Below are 23,029 nucleotides of genomic sequence, written 5' to 3' on the forward strand. Positions count from 1 at the left end.
ACACATATATATCACTTAGAATTTATTATATTATAGTTATATACTAAAAGAAAAATTTCGTAGTTGAATTTTTTAACAAAATTGAAGTTATTAATGTTGGCATAAAAAATAGTTAGAAATTACACTAAAAAGAAAAATTTACAAATACCTAAAGAAAAAAGATATTTTTTATGTTAAATTGCACATACACCTATTTAGTTAATAAACAATGTGACAATACATTTAGAATTTTAATAAAAGTTATAAGTTAAAAATATGTCATCTTTTTACAATATATTTTTAATTCATAACTTTCATTAAAATGCTAAATTTAAATAAAAAGTCTTCTAACCAATCACCAATAAATTTGAAGCATAAAATATAATAAGAAGCACATAACAATGTAAGTTAAGAATAAATAATAATAGAGTTATAAATATGCTTTTAAATTAACTGTCTTTACACCCCTTGAATAGCTGAGACAAGAAATTAGATTTATTTTGTACCTGCCACGAATGTGCACCTTTTCAAATATTTAACAAAGTGTAACCTATGAGATAACTTTTCCAAAAAACTTATTTTAAATTCCAATTGCAAGAAATATATTTATACACCTTTTTAATTTAGTTCTAGTATATTAACTTGTTGTTTTAGTTTGTTCTTTATAATTTTTACAAAAAAAAAGTTTAAAAGCTTTTATAAAAAGTTTTTTTAGAGATATAAGCAACATCTTAAAAATTAAATTTAACTAATTGTTTATTGAGTGAATACAACATTCCTTAATCAACTTTTCTCTTCTTCATTTTCTGATTCTTCCTCTGATCCGGAGGAACTTCCATCACCTGATACTTCTTGAATGTTAAGAGTTTCACTCCTTAGCAGCCCAGCATCCTTAAGAGTAGGGAGATCATCCCCTGCATCCACTTCCTTTGTGGAGCATCCAGGGATGCAGCGTCGAGGGAAGTTGCTAAAGATTTGGAAGAGAGGAGGGGAGTCCTCTTGAGAGTAAACATAATCGTGGAGGACCTTGAATAAAAGAATTATAAATTGTAAAAAATAGTCAATAGCCCATGCTATAGACGGATTCAAATTGTTGTAATACGGTTACAACTTGCAACTAATATTTGTCCGTGATAATTTACCGGCACATCACAAATGTCAGTTTTATTTACTTATATATCGTGCACTAAGTTTCATTATATATGAATTTAATCAAAATAAGTCATTTAGTTATTTCAAATACTTTAGACCCAACAATAAAGAAAGTTCCCTTTTAATAGATCTTGGAGACTGAATAGATTAAATGAAACAAATAAATTCCAAACGGTTAGAGTTGGGATTATACTTTGTTTCATGTGTTTTATTCCATCCTACATTTTTTTTAAGTACCCAGAAAAGTTTTTGGATACATCAGTTTTTTATTTATTAAAAAATAAATCTATACACTTACCTTGACGGAGTCAGTTGTTAAAAATCTTCTGGTTAATCTTGTACCATTTGGTAACTTAATTTTTAATAAAACTACATCGACAGAATCTGAATTTGGTTCTTCATTTAACTCTGTACATTATGATTAAATAAAAAATTAATTTTGTACGAAAATCAATAATAAAAATGATTAATTTTTTATTGAATTTAAAATTACCGCTTTTACAAAGTTCTTTCCTATCTAGCCATCTCTGCTTAGCTAAAAGTTTATCATTTTTCTTCTTTTCTTTCTTCTCTTTTATTTTTAAAACTTCTTCTTTTTCTCTCTCCTTTTTATCCATCTAAAAACACCATTTGTTTATTAAATTGTTTAAAATAAATAAATTACAGTTACAATTATTTACTTTTAAAAAAAATAATATTTTTTAAACTTTTACTTTTTCCTGATCTTGTCTTAGACATCGTTGATAAGCTTCATCCTGTTCTTTGCGAATTAGTTGGTTCATGTTTAGGGCATTTTTCTCGGCCCTTATCGCCACTAGAGTGGGCTCATAAGCCTCAACTATCTCACTCAATCGTGCAATTAATTCCTAAAAATTTAAAAAAATTTGTAAACTTATTTATTTTTTTAATAAAAATGAATCAAACTGATATAATGCATAGAAAATAAGTGTCACAAAATGGCTAATGATTTTTCCAAAATAAAATTTTTAGGCGTCAACTATCTTTGGGGCTAAAGGTTAATTGTGCTAGTGGACAATAAAACCTGCTTTATGGAAGAAAAATATTTTATGTGGAAGGTTTAAATTATTTCTGAAAAAAAGTGATGTTGTTATTTACTTAACTTGCGTTTTTTTTGTATATAGATTTTTTGCACATCAATAAAAATAATGAATGGTATACAATAATGTTGCAAAAATTGCCTAAATTTTATGATATAAATTATTTGATCAATATTATATGTTTACGTACTGGTTTACAGTATATTATTGGTATGTTTACTAAGTATTACCTCAGATGTTGATTTTCCTTCTAATTTTCCAACAACTGTCATCCTGTTATGAACTGAACACACAACTGCCAATACTGGGTATGTGGGACCTCTTAAAACCCGAGATACTAAAAATTAAAAAAGTTAACATTCAAAAAATATTATTCCACAATTTTTTCCTTTGAAAAACGAAAAAGCATATTTACTATTAACTCAGTTATCAGTTTTGTAAATGTTGGAATTACAAACAGCTGTTTATAGACAATTATAAGTATATCATATGCTAATTGATTTGAACTAATAATCAAATGCTGAACTAGTTTAATTTATAAAATGATTTAATAATTAGTCATTTAAAATAGGTTAATCTTGTAATAACATAACAAATAGGAAATTGATGCAGTATCAAAAACAAAATTTAAATTAATATTTTACCAATAAAAGTATATGCAGTTGTGTTAAATACAAATCACCATACTAGTAAGTTAAAATAAAATTTATATACCTCTAAAACCTTCAGGTTTATGAATAGAGCAGGCCCAAAACATCATATTTCTGTTAATATATTCAATGCTTTCAGGATGACATAAAGTAGCTTCACAGAATGGTTCTGTATCTTCACAATCATCATTGTGTAAATATATTAAAAGAAATTGGATTTGTTTTTTTGCTTCTTCTTGTGCATCTTTATATGAACCCTAACATTTATATTATTTTTAAATTATAATGCAAATAATAGTAGTTGTAGTTAAAACATAGGGTGGTATGTAAAACAAGAATATACACTCATTTATGAATAGCTTATACACTGTAGATTGTATTTTAAAAGGTTTAAAAAACTAACTAAATAAGTTTGAAAAGAATTTTATTTACATAAATAATATACATGTTTTAACATTTCCAATTAGAAAAAAAAGTCTTATGACAATTTTAATGTTGTTAAGAATGAGACCAACAGCGTGGTGTAGTGGTAAGAACACTTGCTACACCACACATGAGGTCGTGGGTTCAATCTCCACTGATCTAAAGCTGTAGTGCCCTTGAGAAAGGTGTTATAAACAATATGAACTCCTTCGAGCCAGCACTTAAGTAGCAGTATATTTAACAGGCAATCAAAGTCTATAATATCCGAAACTGCCACAGGCAACTCGGGACTGGGTCAGAGTAACTGATATTACTGTATGTTAAGGTCGCGCATTCGACTTTCCCACATCAAAGATAAAAATATACAAAAAAATGCTTGTTTTTTGCATTAAAAAATGATTATGTTTAACTAAACAATACCTGGAAAAAGTTTGGATGTTGAGAATATTTTGATTTAAATTGATTAATGAATGAAATGACATCACCACGAGGGTCACCTATTCTTAAACGAGGATCAGGAAAAAATAATCTCCACACAAATCTAAAAACAATAAAAATTAAACAAAAAAAATTTGAACACAAATTATTAAAAACAAAGTTTGATAGATATTTAAATGTTGCAAATTGGGGTTAAAAAGGTAAACTTAGTTTTTACAATGTTAGAACAAAAATTTGAAAAAAATTTAACTTTTAAAATTTCCTATTATTTACAAACCTTAAAATATCAAACACTCGATCAAAAGTGAATCGAAACGGGGACACTAGAAAAAAATAACCCCAACCTAGTAACCCATGTGGAGGGTGAGTCGGGGTGTTGTAGTGAAACATTCTGGGGGGTCCAAATCCCAGGTTATTATGGTTTTGTATGATTGGTCGAGGAGGTGGGGTTCTAGGGGAAGCGTGGTTGCTATGGTGATTTGTCTAAAATATACAAAAATCTTTTTTATTATAAAGTAAAATTTTTCATAAAAAATTGTCCATAGATGTGGGTCATCTTACTTGGGGAGAAGGGGGAATGTTTGGGGTTACTCCCGGGTCATTTGGGTCATGTAAAGTTGTCCTCACAGCTCTTTCAACATCCCATTCATGTTGTTCAAGGATGGTTCGACATCGAGCCAAGTCGTCAATTTGGGTTACATCCTACAGAAAAAATGTGATTTTTATATATAACAACAATTTACTAAACTGTTTAACCACATTCAATGCAACAATGATTTTTTGGCAGTTTTTTCTTACTATATTTTGACAAATTTTACTAAAAATAGAATTTAAAAATTAATTACTTAATCGATTTAAAACAGTATATATAAGCTGATAAGTTTTATATCGAAAAAATATACTCAAAAAACAATTAAAAAAAGTTTTTTTTATCTTTTTGTATTTACACACATCGGTCATAACCGCAATTTAAACAAAATTCTTTCGCATTTCTTGTACTTTTTTACTTTTTGTGTCAACAGGTTTATATTTAAACAAGCAGGTAAATTGTGAAATGCACAAAGAGTGCCAAGTAACCTGAAAATGAATTAATTTGCCAGTAAGCTCGTCATTAATTTCTTCATTTTGATTCTCTTCTGCCATGTTTATAATTTGTTTTAAATAATTTTAAAATATTTATTTATCTTGTTGTGAAATTTTTCGAAACCCTACTTTCAAGAAACAAAAGTTGTAACTTTGTTATGAATGGTGATGTCATTAAAATCAAGTTTTTTGTTTTATTAAATTTGTTTATCCTCTATTTTACCAATTTACAAATTAATACTTTGACATTTTCAAAAAAATAAAATTAAGTTATTAATAATAAAAATATTTCATTTAAAGGTACTTAAAATACTTTATATTAAAATTAAAAAAAAAAAAAAAATTGTTAAAAACAAAATGCGTTGTTTTGTTGGTAATAGTTCATGTTTTTATGCTACAGATTTATTAAACGTTATTTGAGAAACAAATTTAACCTAAAAGAAACAACACGATTTGTAAAAATCACAAATTTTGTCATAATTTTAAGGAATATTTTCGATTCGGAAGTAACTGTAATTTGTCATTTTTGCATACACTACACGAATGTATTAGCCCGTGATTTATAATTAATATTGATAAATGACAAACACCAAACTTAGTAATCAATATTGCTTCCAGGAATTTCTTTAAAATAAAAAAAATTGTAATTAATACTTGGTTAGAAATTTTAGCTATAAGCCTATTTATATATATTCAAAATCACTTTTTATTTTAAAATGTACATTGTTTTTTAGTACCACATTTGATGGAATTTATATTTATAAGAAAACGTTAAAAAAAATGTGGTTTTCTTTTATATATCTTTATTCAACCGATATAAAAATTCAATAGTACAAAGCGTTCAAAGCCAACATGAAAGATAAGCCTATGTTATTTCGCTTCAGGCGTCTGTATATTGCAAAAATATTTTATCGCTGTATCTTTGCTGTTTAAGTATAATTTTGTAACAAAAACTATATTGAAAAATAAAAAAAACTGCTGAAATTGTAATTCATGCAGTTTAAAGTTATCAATATCCATTTTAATGAAAACGTAATTTTTCGTGAGTTGTGTAAATTTAAATCATTGTTGGAAAATTGCGAAATTGTTGGAAATTTGAAATTGCGAAATTAACATTTTATGAAAAAAACTTTGAAACCAGTCTGTCTAGTTTCGAAAGCAAGGAAATTTCCCGCGACCTTTTAACGCAATAATTTTAACTTAAAATATTTTTTTTATAGTTTATAAGTTGTTTTGGAACGTTTAAAATCTTTAAATCAAAACGATTTTAATTTTTTAAGTTTTTCAAAAAGCTATAATTTTACGTTTTTCGTAACAAAGAATAAACTTATTTTAATTATTTGACATACGTTTAAACCAAATTAAATATTAAATTATTTCATTTTCAGTTTGTTAATTATACAGGTACCTCTGAACAAACTAGTATCTATAACAAGAAATAACCCAGATGGAATTTTGTTTTTTCAAAAATGTCAAATTTTTATACACCGCAAGCACTTTTTGTTCCGCAACAAGTCCAAAAATTTATTTTTTTACCAGGAAATTAAATGACGTCACAGCGAAGAAAAATGATTTTTTAAGTAGCCAACACGTATAAGTCTGTCTACATGCCTGCAGGAAGCCAATAGGCTGCAAGCATAAATTGCGGAAGAGTAAAAAGAAGGCTAAGTGGCGTACTGAAAAAGGATAAGTTAGCAATAGTTAATGGACAATCCTAAAGTACGGGATGAGGGATAGTGCGGAGCCATATGTAAACGTTAACAACTCCCAGAATACAGGACGGAACGGCATTTTTGTATTATACCGCGAAATGAATGCAGTATTTACCCTAAGAGCTGAGTAATAATGCGAAATCGACTAGAAAGCGCAAGGATAGATTAAGGAAGGGTATAAGTTAACGTTCACATACGTTTTTTAGTACTACCCAAAATAAAAAAAAAAATTCGAAATAAATTTTTGTAGTTTATCATATATTAACAGATTTTCTACTATTGCTTATTTTTAAAAGAAAAAATGTCTGTTGTCGTTTCATCATACAACAATATGCAGTCAGCATCTCCCGCTGTGAGAACAAACAAAAATGTTCTACGTGGTCTAGGGGTAAGTTAAAATATTTCAATGTTATGTTTTAAAAATCTATTAGGCTGAATTTTTGGTAAATGTTAAATTTTGATAATAAAAAAAAAAATTTAGATAGCAGAAACAATTATAGGAATGATTTTCCTTTGTTTGCAAATTACTTCAGTGTCAATTGTATCAGCTGATTATGGTTCATCTTCCAATGCAATCGTGGTTGGCTTCATTGCAGTTGGTTCTGTAAGTATCCTTTTTAAAAGTCATGACTTGAGAAGCGATGAAGCAATTAGTAAAAAAACGTTATATGACAGCATTTTTTTATAATTGCCAACGCAAAATATTTAATACAAACATTTTGACAAACACAATTCGTGTTATATAATGTTATATTTAAAACAGGGATTAAACAGCCTCATATGATATGTAAAGCATTATTAAAACTCTAATTTCCCAAAGCCAAAAATGGCTATCACTTATAAAATTTATAATGACCAACTCAGGGCTGTAAACCGGCAGCGTGGTGTAGTGGTAAGAACATTTGCTACACCACCACGAGGTCGTGGATTTAATCCCCACTGCTCTCATGCTGTAGCGCCCTTGAGTAAGGCGCTATAAACGGTATGAACTCCTGCTAAGCCAGTACTTAATCAGCAGCATAATTACTGGGCAATTATGATCTATAATATCCCAAACCGCTAAAGGCAACTCGAGACTGGGTCGGAGTAACAGTTGTTACTCTATGTTTAAGTCGCGAATTCGACTTTTCCACATCAAGAATAAACCCATATATAAAAAAAACACTTTGTGCATTACAGATGGTTGTTGCCGGTGCGCTTGGGATTGCATCAGGAAGCACACAAGCCACCCCAACCGTTGTAAGTATTTAAATACTTGTGTTTATTAAGCAACATAAACCGTATGAATGTGCATTCATGCTACTTTAGGAATACCGTTATACATTACGTTATATTCATTATATATTTTGTAAATTTAGATCAACTGGCATATGGGATTTGACATTGTAGCAGCTATCGTTTCATTTGCTTATGTCATAACTGGGTCGTATGCTATGAGCGTACTCAAACCTGTTGAGAATGTTTATCAAGAATTCGTAAATATTTTTATGTTGTTAAAAAAACAATTTATACTGTTTATCTTGTTAAAAAATAAATAACATTTTCTAGATAACACTTTAACTAACGTTTATGTATTAGTTTTCGAGAAAACAGTTAAAGTTATTTTAAAGAACCACAATCTGTTTTAAATTTAAGGGGGTTTATGTTGAAGACTACAATATTATCTTGGCAATTACCATTCCTATTGTCGTTCTGGCATTAGTTAGTGGGATTATGTTTATTATAAGTGCCACATTTTGCTGCAAAACCACAAGTTCGTTGGGTTATGATGGTTGTTGTGGCGGCTGCGGAGAGCAAAGGGTAAGTCTTTTAAATAAGCAATATTTTTTCCATACACCCTTAAGGGGATAGGTTTTTGGTATTTTTATCGGGTAAAGGTATGCGGTTTGGGATGTGTCTAAGCTAACTGTAAACGCCTGGCTCAAGGGCAAATAATGTGGCATTGGTGCAGCCTAAACCCCAAACCTGTTTGGTCGTAGTCCGACGCAATAACCGGTAGTATTTACAATGTATAAGAAGAACTTCTTTAAACTACCGTAACGTTTTTTACAAAACATAGTAAAATATGTTTTTTTGTTAGATAATGACGCACCCCGTCTCTGTCGGGCAAGTTCAAGCGGGAGTAGGAATAACTTACAACGGCCAACCGAGCTTAGCTTTGTCCGGGGTCAATTACCCTCAACCGGGCCAGGTTGTTCCACAATACGAACAACAGAAACCTGATTTTGAACCTCTCCCAAACAAATTACAATGAATATTCCAATACCATGTATATAATGTATGCTTATATATACTCTGTAAAATTGCATGCTGTTTAACTAACCCAATAAATCTGCAAAAAAAAACTGTTGGTCAAAGATTAAAAAGTTCATAACGTAAAACTAAAGTTCTAATAACGTATGTAAAGTTTTTGTGATCGCAAATGTGTAAACTTTGATTTTTTTTCTGAATAAAAGATTAGAATTTGTAATGTAAAAGTTCAATAAAAAAAATTTAACAAAACCCTTTTCTGATTTGTAGTCAATAATTAATATGGTTTATTATATTAAAACTTCTTAGGCAACAAAAATAAAAAAGTTTGAAGTTATTTATTTTAAACTAAGTTTATTTATTAGAGTTGTAAAAACAAAGCTTTATACGGATATATATTATATTTACCCATATTTTACCATGGTTTTATACAGATAGCAATCATTTAAAATGTACTATGATATAAGAAAGTATAAATGATATCCATATGAAACTTAAACATGGTCTATATATATTATTCTTGTACATAAGTTAATGTTCATCATATGTCTATGTTATATTGTTTATTATGTATTGTAAAATAATAATGCTTTGTAACGATAATTAATTTTAAGTAATCAAGACAAACAAGCAACTTAATGTATAACATACATAAACAAGTTACTAAGCTGTTTATTTATGGAAAAAGTACTTGATTTACATCAGCGCAGTAATACTTTGTTTCCATCTCTTTTTTAGCGGAATGATACTTAATCGCAATCAAGTCTTGTTTATAGCGGCGCAGGAATACATTATTTTTAGGCATTTACCATCAATTTAATCAAACGCTGTGATACTTTAATTTTACATTAAAATTTGTAAATATTTATAAAAAAATATATTGTTTACTTTTTAATTTTGTACATAAAAAAAACAATTCAATAACTCAAGTTATTTCAATAGCTACAAATTAGAAACGCAAAGTTTTTTGAATGTTGTATTCAAATCGAACTTTTACATTTTTTAAAAATTAAAACTTTTTTTTTATGTCAACTTTTTATACGCTGCGAGCACTTTTTGTTCAGCAACAAATCAGAAAATGGATGACGTCACAAAAATGAAATGCTGAAATACGCATTGAGGTTTTTTTTATACCCGATGGCAAGTTTAACAAAGATTATTTTGCGAGAAAGGGACAAGAAATTATGTTTAGTAATTTAAGCCTGCAAATAAAATAGAGATATCAGTAATAATTGAATATATAACGTTTACAAAATCTTAAAATTATTAAATTAATTTAATTTCAAAAATTGAATCATTTTTTTGTAGTTTTGCAAATATAAACAGGTTATATATTAATGTTAATTTCTAAAACAAAAAATGTCAATTGTTGTAACATCTTGCAACAATATGCAGCCAGAATCTCCGCTTGTGAGACGGAACAAAAATATTCTACATCGCTTAGGAGTAAGTTTAATTATTTTAAGCTGAAAATATAATACTAAAAACAACTATGCTTGAATTTTTTATAATATATCAATCAAACTGGTAAATGTAGGAACTTAATGAAAATCCCCAAAAAAGCAAACCTAGTTTATTTTATAGGTTATTCCTATAGAAATTTCATTTTTTAAAAGTTTGGATCAATTGTTTTCTTATGTACAGTTTCTTTAATTTTCTCCCATACTTAACAATCCAAATTTATTTCAAGACTTTTTTTTTGTATATATATCTTTATCCTTGATGTGGGAAGGTCGAATGCGCGACCTAAACATAGAATAACGAGAGTTACTTCGACCCAATTTCGAGATACCTGTGGCAGTTTGGGATATTATAGATTATAATTGCCCCATAATTAATCTGCTAATTAAGTGCTAGCTCAGCAGGAGTTCGTACCGTTTATAACGCCTTACTCAAGGACGCTACAGCATGAGATCAGTGGGGATCGAACTCAGGACTTGTTAAGGATGTGATTCAAGAAATAAATAATGACCATTATGTTGATTACATTTACAATAAACTGAATTTAATTTTAAGGTGGCAGAATTGCTCATTGGATTGATTTTTATTGTTTTGCTAGTCATTTCAGTCGTTAAGTCATCAGCTGAAGTATATTCTTTACCTCAATCTATTGTAGGTTTTACTGCATCTGCTGTTGTGAGTAATTTTATTATTTTGATCTTCTACACTTAAATATACGATTTGATGAAAATTTGGTAACGTTTTTAATAGGAAAATCTTTTTTAAAATTGCCAATACAAACCAGCTAAAGTTTAAAATAATAATTAATTTCTGGAATTAGATGCCAGTGTTTTTACCAACACAATATATGTTTTTTATAATCAAATATATAATAAGGCATGTAACAGACTACTGTTATGTTAAAAGACTAATTTTTTAATGTAACTTGTGACAATCGCCTGTATATTATAGATTAACGCAATGTTATAAACAATATTTTTTATGTAAAATTTAATTTTTTTTATAGATGATTGTAGCTGGGGCACTCGGGATTGCCTCAGGCAAGGCAAGGGTCTTTCCAAACGTTGTGAGTAGTCAAAAAAGTATAAATAAAGCAATATAAACCTTATTACTAAGTACAGTCATTTTATTAACTTATTCATATAGATATTTTTTATAAACTCGATACTATTGCTACAAAGGCTTAACCTTATTGACTCTTTTTATATACACAAAAAAATATAAAACATTTTTTTTCTCAGTTTTACCAAGAAATTTAGGTTTTCTGAAATACGAAACAAAATGTTAACTTTTTTAGCTAAAGCCAATAAAATACCCGTGAGGCAAAAACATTTTAAAAACGAGTTTAAAATTCTGCTAATAGATCAAATTTGATTTTAAACATAAAAAATGTATTTTAGATCAATTGCAACCTTTCTTTTAGCATTATAGGAGCAATTATTTCCCTTGTTACGTAATAATAACGGTGTTGGATCTTTCGTATGTTTTTCAAATCTACATCAGATATGTAAATAATTTCATGAATAAATTAAAATATATATTTTTAATGGCGTATTATTAACAGTTTTTAAATATGAATTTTATATTTTTACATATTTACTGGTTTATGTATCAATTTTACAGCGTAAAACCCATATAAAATTAAAGGCTGACAGTGCCTTAGCAGTTTTTATCGTCCTCGGAGTACTGGCTTTGATAGAAAGTATTATTTTTATTGCTAGTGCTGTTTATAGCAGAAAAACAGTAAGTGCAATAGGTTATGTGGGTTGTTGTGGCGGCTGCGGAAAGGTGAAGGTAAGGCTTTATATTTTACGACATCTAAATTTTACAAAAACTAGAAAAATTAAGTTTTAGGAACTATTATTGGACTATATAAATCCAACGATGCAATTAAATAGGCGACCGATTGCAAAACATGATGTTTACAATGTTTCTAATCTATTGTTTCAATGTTGACAAAAAATCAAAAATTGTAAAACAAGTTTATATGTTGGTAAATGTCAATGCAGACTAGCCAAGTTCCGATGGAGGTGAGGGTAGTTTACACCGACCCATCCAATGTAGCTTACTACTACCAACCGAGCGAAGCTACCAACACCCAACCGACCATAACTTTGGTTAACAACGGCCACCCGAACATGGCTTACAATTGTCAACCTAACGCAGCTTACAACGGCCAACCGAACGCTGCTAACAACGGTCAACCGAACGCTGCTAACAACGGCCAACCGAACGCTGCTAACAACGGCCAACCGAACATGGCTTACAACTGCCAGCCAAGCGAAGCTTACAACGACCAACCGAACGCTGCTAACAACGGTCAACCGAACGCTGCTAACAATGGCCAACCGAACGCTGCTAACAACGGCCAACCGAACGCAGCTTACAACGGCCAACCGACCGCTGCTAACAACGGCCAACCGAACATGGCTTACAACTGCCTGCCAAGCGAAGCTAGCAACTACAATCCGAACGCTGCTAACAACGGCCAACCAAACATAGCGGGCGATACAAATCGAGTGGTTCCACAATACGAAAAAAAACTGATGTAAACCCACATTCAAGCATATAACAATAATTTTTTCTTGCTGCAATATTCAAATATACTCATATGTGCTATGTAAAATTGCTATGCTACTTAACTAATGTAATTGATTTGCGAAAAAATATAGTTGGCTTAAAATATAAAATAAAATCTTTTAAGTAAAGGTATTTATAAAAGTATTTCTTGTCGCTGAAGTAACCCTTTGTTTTTTAGATCATATTTTTAGCGGAATTGTACTTATAATACCATAACCACTAAATCAAGTTTTTTAGTTTAGTTTAGAATTAAAATAATTAAACTTTTTGTGTTTTTTTTGACGCCATGATAATTTAGTCCAACACTAAAGTCCGTAAAAAATCTAGTAATGCTTTAAAACAATAATAAATAATATATTTTTAGAGCTAGTGTGATTTTAATAAAAGCTTTTTAAGTACTAATAAAAAAGAATTTAAAATCAAAGCAACAAAATTAAATTTTGTTTTTTTTATATCAAATTTTAATATGCCGCAAGCATTTTCTGTTCAGCAGTAAGTTACAATATGCAAGCTAAATTAAGTATTTAAATGATGATATCACAACATGTGACATACCAACTAAGCCTCTTTTATACCCTCTGGCAAGCCAAGATAAAAATATTAATTAGAAAAACGTGTGAAGACATAACATTTAGTAATTTTTGTCCAAGAGGTAAAATAGGGAAGTAGCAATAGTTTTATATATTACGTTGACGCTAGTTAAACTATTTAATTCATATTTTTCGTGAAATTTTTGTAGTAAAATTTTTTTTTTTTGTAATAAGAGACATTTTTGTGTTAATTTCTAAAACAAAAATGCCTGATGCTGTTTTACCATACAACACCATGCAGCCGGAATCTCTATTTGTACGACAAAACAAAAATATTCTACATGGCTTAGGAGTAAGTTTAATTAATTTTAATTTAAAATAATATATTTAAATTCACTAAAACTTAAATTTTTTAAAATAAGATATAAAAGTGTAGTTGTGTTATTACAATAAAAATCTACAAAAAAGCGAACCAAAATAAATAATAAAAAAAAATAAAAAAATAAAAAAGCGACAAAAAATAAGTTAGTTTTATAGAAATTCCAATATTTTAAAAATTTGGATCAATTGTGCTTTGGATGCTTAAACAAACTCTTGTACTTTAAGGTCCTCCCTATTTCTTTCTTATACTTAACAGTTTAATTTTTTTAAGGGATGCAAAGTACTAGTGTATTAAAAATTACTCACGACATTAGTGTTCATTATATTAAAGCTCAATCAATTTAAAATTTTAAGATTGCGGAGCTGCTAATTGGAATGATATTTCTTGTAATGCTGGTCATCTCATACGTACAGTATTTAGGTGAAGTCGCTTACTCACCACAATCTATTGTGGGTTTTATTGCAATTGCTGCTGTGAGTTTTATTTTTTTATTTTGACACTTTTATACTTAAAGTCATATATTAACGATATTTTTATACTCAAAAATTAATAAAGTTGGTGTCACTAAACACAAAAATGGTTTTAACTTTAAATAATTTCATCTACTTTTTAAGTTATACAACTTTTAAAAAAAAATTTAAAATTAATTTAAAAAAAAGTAAAGGGAAGCTTTGTTTGTGATGACGTTAAAAGTACTAGCTTGTATACATTTACTACGCTACTTGGTACCTTCTACGTCACACAAAAACCATGGTAACCTGGTTTTTTATGTTAATCATTTTCAAGTAGTTTTGAAAATAAAATTGTAAGTACCACAGACATTTTTAGGGGTTCTAAAGGCATTTTATGATTCAGTGTCAACCATACTAATGTGCTATATACATCACTTACAAAATTGCAAACTCTGTAACATAACACTTTAAAAACCTACAGCGTGGTGTCAAATCCAGAACATTTGCTACACTACATAAAGTCGTGGGTTTGATCCTAACTCCTCTTATGCTGTAGCAATTTTTTCCAAACAACCTATATAATATAGTATTATTATTTTATTAATTATGACAAATGAAGTTTTTTTACAGATACTTATAGCTGGGGCACTTGGCATTGCATCTGGAAAAAAAAGTGCTGATGCGAACATTGTAAGCAACATAAACCATATTATTTCGTTAAATAATCATTTACGCTTCTTCATAAGATTATGGTGTAATGAACTTTGTATTATTACTATATAAAAGCTTAATTAACGCGGTTTTATTTATATAAAAATAATTTAAATTTTTTTTTTTTTTTTTAAGGAATTTTTGTATTTCGAAAAAAATGCCAATATATATATATATATTTTTTTGTATATATCTTCATCCTCGATGTGGGAAAGTCGACTGCGCTGCGACCCAGTCTTGAGTTGCTTGTGGCAGTTTGGGATATTATAGAGACTATGGCGCTACAGCATGAGATCAGTGGGAATTGAACCCACGACCTCATGTGTGGTGTAGCAAGAGTTCTTACCACTACACCACACTGCCGGTATCTACACCACACTGCCGGTATATTTCTTTAAGTTAATGTCAATATATATAGTTAAGGCAAATGCTATTTGAAAGGCGCTTAAAACTCTACGTAAACTATTTGCAAATAGATTAAATTAAACTTTGAACTTTTATAAAACAAAAACTATAATTTTAGATCAATGGCCATATGTGTTTCAGCATTATAGGAGCAATCCTTTCAATCATTTACGTTATACTAGTGGTGGTGGCCCTTACATGGATAATTCCATTATACGTGGAATTTGTAAATAATGTTTAAATTATAATAAATTTTTAACGGTGGAATATTAAAAGTTTTTTAAAAATACATTTTACATTGTTGTAGATGTTTATATACAACAATACCTTTTAAATACAGTTTTAAACAAAAACCTTATACAAGTGTATATGTCGAATTTTAAGTTAATGATAAAAACCTTTCTGTTTTAAATCTTAGCGAGGCAGAGATCCAAGTTTTGATGCTGTTCTTGCAGTTATTTTAGTTGTCGGATTTTTGCAACTTATAGAAGGTATTATGTTTATTACAAGTGCTGTTTATAGCAGCAAGACGACACGTTCCATGGGTTATGTGGGTTGTTGTGGCGGCGAACGTAATGAAGAAATGGTGAAGCTTTATTTTTTACAACATATTAACTAAAATCTAAATTACTATAATATTCAGGTACTGGGATTGTTAAATAGGACCAATAAAATCAAGCAATACAATTAAATTAGCTTCAAATTTTATAATTTATTTATATTGTTATTAAACCATTTTCAAAACTATATTGTATCTAATTCAACAAAAATTCTTAAGTTTATATGTTAACAGATGGCAATGCAGACTGGACAAATTCCGAAGGGGTTGAGAGTAGTTTACAACGGTCAACCGAACGCAGCTAACAACGGCCAACTGAACGCAGCTTACAACAGCCAACTGAACGCAGCTAACAACGGCCAACCGAACGCTGCTAACAATGGCCAACCGAACGCTGCTAACAACGGCCAACCGAACGCTGCTAACAACTACCAACTGAACGCAGCTAACAACTCCCAGCCAAGCGAAACTAACAACGGTCAACCGAACGCTGCTAACAATGGCCAACCGAAAGCAGCTTACAACAGTCAACCGAACGCTGCTAACAACGGCCAACCGAACGCTGCTAGCAATGGCCAACCGAACGCTGCTAACAACGGCCAACCGAACGCTGCTAACAACGGTCAACCGAACGCAGCTAACAACGGTCAACCGAACGCAGCTTACAACAGCCAACCGAACGCTGCTAACAACGGCTAACCGAACGCTGCTAGCAATGGCCAACCGAACGCTGCTAACAACGGCCAACCGAACGCTGCTAACAACGGTCAACCGAACGCAGCTAACAACGGCCAACCGAACGCAGCTAACAACGGCCAACCGAACGCTGCTAACAATGGCCAACCGAACGCAGCTAACAACGGCCAACCGAACGCAGCTTACAACAACCAACCGAACGCTGCTAGCAATGGCCAACCGAACGCTGCTAGCAATGGCCAACCGAACGCTGCTAACAACGGCCAACCGAACGCTGCTAACAACGGCCAACCGAACGCTGCTAACAACGGTCAACCGAACGCAGCTAACAACGGTCAACCGAACGCAGCTAACAACGGCCAACCGAACATGGCTTACAACTGCCAGCCAAGCGAAACTAACAACGGCCAACCGAACGCTGCTAACAACGGCCAACTGAACATGGCTTACAACTGCCAACCGAACGCAGCTAACAATTTCCAACCGAACACAGCTAACAATGGCCAACTGAACACAGCGAACAACAGCCAACCAAACAAAGCAGGCGAAACAAATTTATCAGTGGTTCCACAATACGAACAGTAGCAAAAACCTGATTTGGAACCACTTTCTAGCAAATAACAATAACTTTTTTTGCTGCAATATACAAACTTATATATGCTCTGTTAATTGCTATGCTGTTTAACTAATGTTATAAATTATACTTCGCTAGAAATATAAAGTTTTAAAGTATAAAACTCGGAGTAAAAGCAACTATTACTTTTTGAGCTTGTAACTAATACTTTTTGAGCATGGCAAATCTCTGTCAAACAAATTATAGTAAATTTTTTAGTGTACTTTTACGCATTAGTGCCGTATTTCAACAAAGTTTTGATCGACGCAGTAATACTTAATTTATCAATTAGGCAAAAAAAATGTTACAATAAATTGGAAAATTGTAAATTGACTAAGTTTATTGTTTGCATTTTGATTCAAAAATTACATGTACTTCAGTATTGTTAAATTAAATTTAAGTTTAGCAATTTCGGCAATAATGACATTTTCATGCTTTTGGTCTTTTTTAAATATTAAAAAAGATAAATACAACTATATCAATAAAAGCGTCAAAATTTTGTAACTTCACGATCTCTACGCAAAGGAAATTAGTAAAAACACTAAACGTGGATGGATGTGATTAATATTTTCATGATCTGTGTGAACGATTTCTCAAAAACCACAGGATATGAAAGTTAAATGTCTAGTTTCGAAATTACGCAAAAAAATAAAAACTTTAAAATAAAGACATTTTTTGGGATTTTTTTCTTGCAATTAAATGTTTTCCCAGTCTATAAAAAGACTAAGGCTAAAAGTCAGCACTGCTAAAATAACCGAGGCTTTTAATTAATGTAAAAATGCTGTAAATTTTTGAAATTGGTAGTGGAAAGTTTTATGGGAAAATTTAAAATAACCAAGTCATATCACGTAATAGACTTCCATATAAATAAAATATCTTTGCTTTATAAGTACTCAGTTGAAATTTGTTCTAACAGGACGCACACTTGTGTTTGTTTTTGAAATATTCTCATAAACTTAAGTCATTTGTTTACATTAACTTTTGTGTGACGGTTAAAATAAATAGAAAAAACTAAAAAATGTCGCAACTATCAGCAACAAGACAAAATAAAAAAGTTTTACAAGGATTGGGGGTAAGTTATAATCAACATTAAGTTCTAAATTAATCTTTAAAGAATAATTTTATTTGTAAGTTAGTAAATGTTTCTTGGCTCCATAAAAAAGGCGTTTTTTTAATTTTATTTTATAAAGTCGTAGAAACTTCTCATAGGCTATAATAACGTATTTTAAATTTTACAAGTTGTATGTTTTTTGCATATTATAAAATAAATTTTTACTGAATTGAAATTTATTTTAGATAACCGAGATAGTAATTGCAATTATTTTTCTTGCTGTACAAATTGCAACGGTCGTGAGGCAACCAGGACAAGTACAAGCTAATAGTTCTACAGTATCGGGGTTTATCGGAGTAGCTATTGTAAGTAATCATGACGTCATAAAAACGAGAGTTTAATCTAAGCCTGGAAGCATTCATAAAAAAGTGTGTCAAAATCGTTAAACTAAAAAAAAAATCTTTTTTTTAAACGACAAAAAGTTGAACAACCTGCCTCTTGGCATCTCTTGCAAACGTCCACTTTTCACTATGAAAAATTAACAAGAATATTTACAAAAATATATAAAAAAAATTTATAAATGTTTTTAATTTTTCAGATGTTTATTGCCGGAAGTTTAGGAGTTGCCTCGGGTGGCGACTCTGCCACGCCATCTATCGTAAGTTGTTGTACAATTAATAATAAATGAAACGGGTTTAAGAAAGTGCTTGAAAATATATTTGCCCAATAAAAGAAAAAATCCAATTTAAAAAAAATTAAAAAGTAACTTAATGCAATAATCAGTGCTATGACTAATATGCAAATAACTTCAATAAGCGACGTTACAAACGTATGTGAGATTCCAGTTTTTATTTTAGATCAACACTCACATGGGATTTAGTATTATTGGCTCAATTATTAGTTTGATAAATTTTGCAATAGGAGCAATTGCTCTTTCACCCATTTTCTTACTTTTGGGCAATAGTAACTTGGTAAATATTTGTTTAGTTTTTTAATTTAGTAAAAATGACATAAAGGTCTGTAGTGTTAATTATAATAATGTAAACAAAACGCCTAAAACATCGTATTGTAGAATATTTGACATGAAATTTTTTTAGATTAATTTCGTTAACTTATATTTTTAGGGTCAAAATGCGGATGTACAAGCACTAATTGCGTTGTTTTTTATAATATTAATACTTTCCCTTGTACAAGGCATTCTGTTTGTTGTAAGTGCCACTTTTTGCTGTAAAACGACAAGTTCTTTGGGTTATGGAGGATGCTGTGGTGGTTGTGGAGAAGTAAGTAACAAATGAAACTAAAAAGTAAATAAAAAATCTTAAGTACCGACCCTTGTTATAAACTTTACAATATATTATTTTTAGACATTAAAATTAAACCGATAAATAAAATTTGAAAATCAAAACAAATTATAACCAACTATATATTGTAATTTCTTTTAGTAAAATTACAATTTATGCAGAATCCTAAATTATTTTTTCATATTTTAGCAACCAGTTAGAAGCACCACAGTAATTATGAACCCATGATAAAACTAACGCAAGAGTATCTATTTACTGATATATTATGTAAAGTACCAGAATTGTGAATATACCAACTTTGTAAATTATACTACTTTCAAACATAAAATTTCATAAAACAAAATAATAGTCAGATAAAATATATATTTATCAACATAACATAAGTAATTTATTTTCATCAATTTATAATTTTATTCTAAAATACAAAGCCTCATTTAAGCATTATTTTATATCATTTAAATTTGCTTCGTTCACATTATACCATTATATTGAAATTATTTAAATCCGAACCCCGAATTTTTGATATCAAGAAGTTTAATTTTTCAGCTATTTGGGTCAAAAAAATAATAGAAAAATCATATTTAAAAAAACAGTTGTTTTCGTTCTTTTTACTTAAATCTGTTTTCGTGTTGTTGTGTTTCTTTCATAGCAAAATAAATTATAAATATGAGAAAGGGCAAAAGCTTTTCGAGAGGGTAATTTTAACGACTCTTCAACGCCTCGTGAAGGCAGAAAATCTTCTGAAGTGTCTTTATACCTATTGTGTGCACGCATTGTTGTGTTAGGAAGATGATTTCATGGTTTACATCTTGTATTTACCAAATTAATTGACCCAACAGTGTTTGAGGTTTAGTAAGAAAAATTTCAGAAATTTATTTAGAGTAGGCTTTAATGATTTTTGAATAAAAACATATATAAAAAGCATTCGAATTTAAAAAAAAATAACCTAGAAAAGAGTTTGTTAACAAAATTACGTTTAGCGACGCACTTAGATATTATGATAGTGAAAAACAAACTTTTTTGTTGAAATTTATAACCCTAATAACATTAAGTTTGCTAGTGTTTAAGTACACAAATTTTTCATTTACAAAATTTAAGTTTAAGTTTGTAATTTCAGTATTAAACATTTTGCCTACAACAGTAATACCTTTTAACAACTAAGATGTCAGTCGTTATTACTACTCAAACAATTGGAACTGTGGCATCACAACCAGATGCAGTAAAACGTCACAAGAACGTTCTACGCGGACTGGGAGTAAGTTTTAACTGTGTTACTAACTGTTATTAAAAATGTTCCAGAAGTTTTTTAGCTGCAAAATAATTTATTTGTATTTTTTGGCTAAATAATAGCTTGTGCTGCTAATAAGGTATAACAGCCAAACCGGGTACAAAACGTAATGCCCCCAAAAACTTTTTTAGGTGCCCAGCAACATGATAAACTGCTACAACTCATAACTTATTCCAACCAAATACTTTTACCCGTTTTATGTTATATTTAAAACTCTATATGTGAGACAATATTCATGTTCAGAGTAATATATGTTTCAGATTACTGAGACTGTCATAGCATTAATTTTCCTCGTTGTTCAAATTTGGGGAGGAATTTCTGCCAATCAACAAATTTCTTCATCTGTGATGGGATATCTTGGAGCTATTATTGTAAGTATTAATGACGTCATTCAGTATTAATGACGTCATTTGGTATTAATGACGTCATTTAGTATTAATGACGTCAATCAGTATTAATAACGTCATTTAGTATTAATGACGTCATTCAGTATTAATAACGTCATTCTAAGTATTAATGACGTCATTCTAAGTATTACTGACGTCATTCAGTATTAAGGACGTCATTCAGTATTAATGACGTCAATTAAAGTATTAATGACGTCATTCTAAGTATTAATGACGTCATTTTTTTAATACAATATTCAAAACCTGAAGATTACAATGTTCTAACTTTAACTTTTTTATTTAAACAAGATTTAATAAAAATGTACAGATGGTAGTTGCTGGATCGCTTGGGATTGCATCGGGAAAAGAAACTGCTTCACCACCTCTGGTAAGTATTAAACAACAAGATTATCTTGATGAAAGTTTTTTAAGTACATAAAACCAAGATTTAAAACATGCCAACATATCCATGAAGTTAATATTTTCGAAGATGCGTTGAACTAATTTGGTTTGTAATTTCAACCTGAAAATATTATAAAACATAATAATTGTAGTTTTGTAATTTTAAATTTTAGATTAACACACACATGGGCTTTAGTATTATTGGATCCATTCTAAGTTTAGCAAATTTTCTGGGAGGCATAATTCTCCTTACTCCCTTATTTGTGGTGCTCAATAGCTTGGTAAGCATTTGTTACTTTAGTTGAAAAAATAAAGCTTTTCAATTATTTAAGTGGCTGGTATTGGTTTATGTTTGCTATAGGGTTATACAATAGTCAACAATTCAATAGTTTCAATAATTTTAGGTATAAAAAATCGAAAAAAAATTTATGAATAAACAAACATTTTTTTTTAGACTCTTGTTAGTCCACAATTACAAGGATTACTTGCTTTGCTTTTTCTTGTAATAATACTTACTTTATTGGAAGGTATTCTGTTTATTGTAAGTGCCGCATACTGCTGCAAAACCACACGCTCTTTGGGTTTCGCCTGTTGTTGTGGTGGTTGCGGGCAGGTAAAATATAAAACTAAAAATATTTCAAAGAATTTTTATATGAATTTTAATAAGTAGAAGCTTATGTTAACAAGTATTTATAAAAACATTGGAAAATAAATATTTCAACAATTTTTTATATTTTTTAGCAACCAGTTGTTGTTGCGACGATGCCGGCAAACCATCAAGTAGCGTACACCAACCAAAACATGTCTATGTCTTGATAATCGATGAACAGAAAAAATAACTAAGTAAAATAATGTATAAAATGTTAAAATTTCTCTTTTTTGAAAATTGTTTTATAATTGATTTGGAAATTATCTTCATTTCTAAAATTTAGCAGTGTGTTTTTGATGTAATATAAAAATATTGTCTCCTAGAATTACGTTTATTGAAACTATAAACGTTTGGTTTCATGTGTATTGTGTAATTTTAATAAAGTTTTTTTTTTTATTTCGACAGCTTTTTTATCAAAATTGTGCTTTAAATTTAGGCTTGCATTTTTTTTATAGCTAATTATTTGTTATATAAAAGTAAAATTAAATATATATTCCAATAAAATGTTTAAAAAAAATAATCAGTAGCATTTAGTAACTCAAGCATTAATTATCTTGAACTAAGATGTAAGGAATTTTAGATCCTAGATTACTTATAACCAAAAAATAATAACCTAAAATACAAATAAAATTTAAGAAAATATACTTATAGCCAAAGGCATAACAATTTCCCAATTTTTGTAAAACTTGTCATAAAAACACGTAAATAGAATATAACGTCACGATCTTGTGATTAATTAAAATGTATTGCAAAAAGCAAACAACAACGGCAATCCAAGTTTTTATACAACTAAATAAAGTTTATTAAGCATTTAGGAT

General features: G+C 29.7%; 7 protein-coding genes across 7 annotated transcripts; 6 read left to right on the forward strand and 1 right to left on the reverse strand.

Moving 5' to 3' along the window:
* Window positions 1-32: 32 nt before the first annotated feature.
* Window positions 33-4,918, reverse strand: LOC145750007 (FAS-associated factor 2-like). Its single transcript, XM_082565913.1, has 10 exons — window positions 4,778-4,918; window positions 4,262-4,402; window positions 3,978-4,183; window positions 3,683-3,803; window positions 2,904-3,096; window positions 2,420-2,526; window positions 1,845-1,997; window positions 1,625-1,748; window positions 1,430-1,539; window positions 33-1,005 (listed from the first exon to the last, which is right to left on the reverse strand). The coding sequence occupies exons 1-10, from the start codon at window positions 4,841-4,843 to the stop codon at window positions 763-765; spliced, it is 1,464 nt and encodes a 487-aa protein (XP_082422039.1). The 5' UTR covers window positions 4,844-4,918; the 3' UTR covers window positions 33-762.
* Window positions 4,919-6,744: 1,826 nt separating this feature from the next.
* Window positions 6,745-8,977, forward strand: LOC145751168 (uncharacterized). Its single transcript, XM_082567269.1, has 6 exons — window positions 6,745-6,883; window positions 6,977-7,099; window positions 7,675-7,734; window positions 7,854-7,970; window positions 8,131-8,295; window positions 8,576-8,977. Exons 1-6 carry the CDS (start codon window positions 6,797-6,799, stop codon window positions 8,747-8,749), a joined length of 726 nt encoding a protein of 241 aa, XP_082423395.1. The 5' UTR covers window positions 6,745-6,796; the 3' UTR covers window positions 8,750-8,977.
* Window positions 8,978-10,052: 1,075 nt separating this feature from the next.
* Window positions 10,053-11,927, forward strand: LOC145750319 (uncharacterized). Its single transcript, XM_082566319.1, has 5 exons — window positions 10,053-10,191; window positions 10,762-10,881; window positions 11,213-11,272; window positions 11,607-11,713; window positions 11,830-11,927. The coding sequence occupies exons 1-4, from the start codon at window positions 10,105-10,107 to the stop codon at window positions 11,661-11,663; spliced, it is 324 nt and encodes a 107-aa protein (XP_082422445.1). The 5' UTR covers window positions 10,053-10,104; the 3' UTR covers window positions 11,664-11,713; window positions 11,830-11,927.
* On the forward strand, window positions 11,865-12,758 carry LOC145749766 (uncharacterized). The gene is made up of 2 exons (XM_082565627.1): window positions 11,865-12,000; window positions 12,216-12,758. Exon 2 carries the CDS (start codon window positions 12,231-12,233, stop codon window positions 12,756-12,758), a length of 528 nt encoding a protein of 175 aa, XP_082421753.1. The 5' UTR covers window positions 11,865-12,000; window positions 12,216-12,230.
* An 800-nt stretch (window positions 12,759-13,558) lies between these two features.
* LOC145750318 (uncharacterized) lies at window positions 13,559-16,529 on the forward strand. The gene is made up of 6 exons (XM_082566318.1): window positions 13,559-13,668; window positions 14,052-14,171; window positions 14,781-14,840; window positions 15,385-15,492; window positions 15,685-15,852; window positions 16,060-16,529. The coding sequence occupies exons 1-6, from the start codon at window positions 13,582-13,584 to the stop codon at window positions 16,522-16,524; spliced, it is 1,008 nt and encodes a 335-aa protein (XP_082422444.1). The 5' UTR covers window positions 13,559-13,581; the 3' UTR covers window positions 16,525-16,529.
* Window positions 16,530-18,042: 1,513 nt separating this feature from the next.
* Window positions 18,043-20,065, forward strand: LOC145751135 (uncharacterized). Its single transcript, XM_082567226.1, has 6 exons — window positions 18,043-18,206; window positions 18,431-18,550; window positions 18,784-18,843; window positions 19,043-19,156; window positions 19,310-19,465; window positions 19,676-20,065. Exons 1-6 carry the CDS (start codon window positions 18,153-18,155, stop codon window positions 19,712-19,714), a joined length of 543 nt encoding a protein of 180 aa, XP_082423352.1. The 5' UTR covers window positions 18,043-18,152; the 3' UTR covers window positions 19,715-20,065.
* Window positions 20,066-20,448: 383 nt separating this feature from the next.
* Window positions 20,449-22,609, forward strand: LOC145751151 (uncharacterized). The gene is made up of 6 exons (XM_082567244.1): window positions 20,449-20,741; window positions 21,035-21,145; window positions 21,489-21,548; window positions 21,736-21,843; window positions 22,017-22,175; window positions 22,304-22,609. Exons 1-6 carry the CDS (start codon window positions 20,649-20,651, stop codon window positions 22,376-22,378), a joined length of 606 nt encoding a protein of 201 aa, XP_082423370.1. The 5' UTR covers window positions 20,449-20,648; the 3' UTR covers window positions 22,379-22,609.
* Window positions 22,610-23,029: the final 420 nt, after the last annotated feature.

This window comes from Corella eumyota, chromosome 4 (genome assembly GCF_963082875.1).
Source record: "Corella eumyota chromosome 4, kaCorEumy4.1, whole genome shotgun sequence".
NCBI classification, from domain to species: domain Eukaryota; kingdom Metazoa; phylum Chordata; class Ascidiacea; order Phlebobranchia; family Corellidae; genus Corella; species Corella eumyota.